Here is a 3,294-nt window from a genome sequence, read left to right as displayed (position 1 = left end):
TGTTTTTTGTTTTGTTTTGTTTTGTTTTGTTCATATATTTGGCTAGCTTTACAAATGTTGCAATACAACGTATTCTAGTTGATGAGGTCAAAGGTTATATCCAATGAATTTTATTCTGTATTATAATAGGCCACTGGCCTTTACATAAAAGAAATTCAGGAAAACAAAAATTATACAGTGGTTGCCTTCATTTCTAATTAATTACAGTCAATGAGGCCCATTTCTGGATGGCAAAAATATAAATTTTATTGTTATAATTATGCTTGTAATATTAAAAACATTTTATTATTTTATAAGTCCTGTTCATATGGGATTTGAATTCAGGTGTGAGAAATAGTTATCTAGCAAGCCTACAGAAGAAGTTGACCGAGAACAGAAGAATGATTTTTTAATATGATTCTATTCATAAGATAGCTCTAATGTAACCCTGGCCTTTAAAACATTTCAAGGATGTAGTTCACAAAATGTGAATCATTCATGTTGTAAAGTTCAGTCATCAATTTTTTTAAAACTTCCAACAATCCCTGCACTCGGGTCGACTCTCTTGTCATTGCTGCCAACGATTTCAGTCTTTCTAAGGACACCATATCCCGCATTGTCCGCCAAATATTTGGCTTCCCAGGCCTCCAGTTCTTCCAGCCACTTTTTGGTACATTCCGTTACTTCCGGTAAAGTGCCGCCAAAGTCGGAAGGCAAGTTTGATGACGGGATGTGTTCGTGTAAAGTACCGTATTCTCCACTGTGCATGATCATCTGTGAACAAAAGACTGAGCGTCACTATTAATGAAACATTTTGAAACAAAAATGCACCTCAGAGGTAAACTGCTTAAACTTATTCTGTTACTTCGTTCAAGACATATTTTTTAAATGAGGTGTCACCATACAAATTTTTAGATAGAGGTCAAAATGGTATCATAATTTTAGAATCCAATAGCGCCGCCAACGACTGTGTTAAGTCTATGGAAAATGACAAGATTTTCGATCTCTTTAAAACAAGACAATAAACCAACAAATTTCTCAGACATGAAAGAATTTGTAATATTGCTATAGAAACAAATCCAAGTCAACAACAATAATTGCACAGACTAGTCGCAGAACTTTTGAACATTCCTGGGAAATTTGAATACAAGAACGTTTGGGCTGAATTTTAAGCTGCTGTGATATTTTATGACATGATATTGATATTTTCACTTGACTAACCAAACGCGTCATATTCTATTTTTTTTTGTAAAGTGCACTCACTCTGTTTTTCATCTTTTCGTTCATAAATTGTCGCCACAGCGTCATTGCTGCTTCAAAGAGGGCTGGTGTGTTGATAAAGTGTATAGCCTTAGTACGGAGTGGCATCGCATTCTGGTGTTAAATCAAAATACAGAGGATGAAAGGAGTGTTAAGGTGTGATCCGTTTTTATGATAGTCAATTCGCGTATACATACATACATACATACATACATACATACATACATACATACATACATACATACATACATACATACATACATACATACATACATACATACATACATACATACATACATCCACACACACACACACACACACACATACATACATACATACATACATACATACATACATACATACATACATACATACATACATACATACATACATACATACATACTTATATATATACTTTCCGAAGTTTAAATTGCCACCGACATATTTGAAATCGAAGTTTATCACTTTTAACACTTTTAGCACTTTTATCAGTTCAGAGAAATATTGGGTCATCGGGTGTTGTTGTTGTTGTTGTTGTTGTTGTTGTTGTTGTTGTTGTTGTTGTTGTGGTGGTGGTGGTGGTAATGGTAGTGGTGGTGGTGGTGGTGGTGGTGGTGGTGGTACGGTGGTGGTGGTGGTGGTGGTGGTAGTGGTGCTGGTGCTGGTGGTACCGGTGGTGGTGGTGGTGGTGGTGGTGGTGGTGGAGGGGAGGGGAGGTGGAAGTTGCCACGGACGAATACATACCTGCACGATAGCTGTGCTCAGCTTTGCCATAGATGGCGTCGTGTGTAAAGCTTGTTTAATGCCATAGTCTACAAAGTCGCCGATGAACACAACCCCGTTTATCTGATTTTCTTCATCTTCTAACAATCTCTCTAGTGTTAGGATTTGAGCACGGAAAGTATCCATGGAGTCCATGCTATCAGGATTCCATTGTCCTGGAGGGATACATATGGATGGTCTATGTTTTTTAAGTTTGTAAAGACAGCACGAATTCATCGTCACCACCACCACCACCACCACCACCATCATCACCATCATCATCATCATCATCATCATCATCATCATCATCATCATCATCATCATCATCATCATCATCATCATCATCATCATCATCATCATCATCATCATCACCATCACCGCCACCATCACCACAATCCACGCCACCACCATCACCACCACCACCACCACCACCACCACCACCACCATCATCTCTACCATCAACATAATCATCACCACCACCACCGCCACCACCACCACCACCACCACAACCACCACAAACATCATCTCCTCGGTTTAAACATAGTTCATTGACATTGTATTAACAACAACTACAAAAAGGTTATATTGTACCTATAATCGCTGAGATGAGTCAGCAAACAAAAAAGGTTAAAAGTTCCACTTTGTGAATTGATTTTGTTTAATATTCAACTAGATGAAGTCACGCAACCATGTGGACTGCTGTTTACTTGAAATGATGAAATAACAGATCAGGCCATTTTAATAAAAGAACACGTATGCTTACTATCACGATAAAAAAATGAATAAAATAGACCATCTTGTGTTCTGTTTTGCTGTCCACTTCTCTATGTTTATCATCTATGTCTTTTACACGTCATCAACACAAGCCTTACCTGGTCGGAATAGGCCGATCCGTCTTCCTAGCTTATCTTTCCCGGGAAGAATTCCTTCCAGTGCCACTTCCCACACGTACCTCAAGCGATCAACGCGTAATTCGTAGTACACTTCTGGGTACTCACGCTGAATTTCATAGTACCGTACGAGATTTTTGAATGCTCTATCAACATCAAACTTCCTCGCGCGCAGAAACCGCAAGAGAAATGCGTCGTCAGTGCGGAATTTGATATCGGGTCGCGTCATCGTTTTTTCACGCAAGGCTTGTATGAACTTCGGTCGGGTATCTGCTCTTTCGTTCAGTTCATCCTCGGCCTTTTTCTGTAATGTTGCACTGAGTGTGCACACATATGGTTTCTGTAAGTCCGACATTTTGGGTTCGTGTAATAGATAAGTTAACGAATGACAGAATGGACTCCC

General features: G+C 38.9%; 1 protein-coding gene across 1 annotated transcript; it reads right to left on the bottom strand.

Moving 5' to 3' along the window:
* Positions 1–489: 489 nt before the first annotated feature.
* Positions 490–3,246, bottom strand: LOC144444233 (alpha-tocopherol transfer protein-like). Its single transcript, XM_078133647.1, has 4 exons — positions 2,874–3,246; positions 1,984–2,177; positions 1,243–1,353; positions 490–753 (listed from the first exon to the last, which is right to left on the bottom strand). Exons 1-4 carry the CDS (start codon positions 3,244–3,246, stop codon positions 490–492), a joined length of 942 nt encoding a protein of 313 aa, XP_077989773.1.
* Positions 3,247–3,294: the final 48 nt, after the last annotated feature.

This window comes from Glandiceps talaboti, chromosome 13 (genome assembly GCF_964340395.1).
Source record: "Glandiceps talaboti chromosome 13, keGlaTala1.1, whole genome shotgun sequence".
NCBI classification, from domain to species: domain Eukaryota; kingdom Metazoa; phylum Hemichordata; class Enteropneusta; family Spengelidae; genus Glandiceps; species Glandiceps talaboti.
This window is presented reverse-complemented; position numbering and strand designations above follow the sequence as displayed.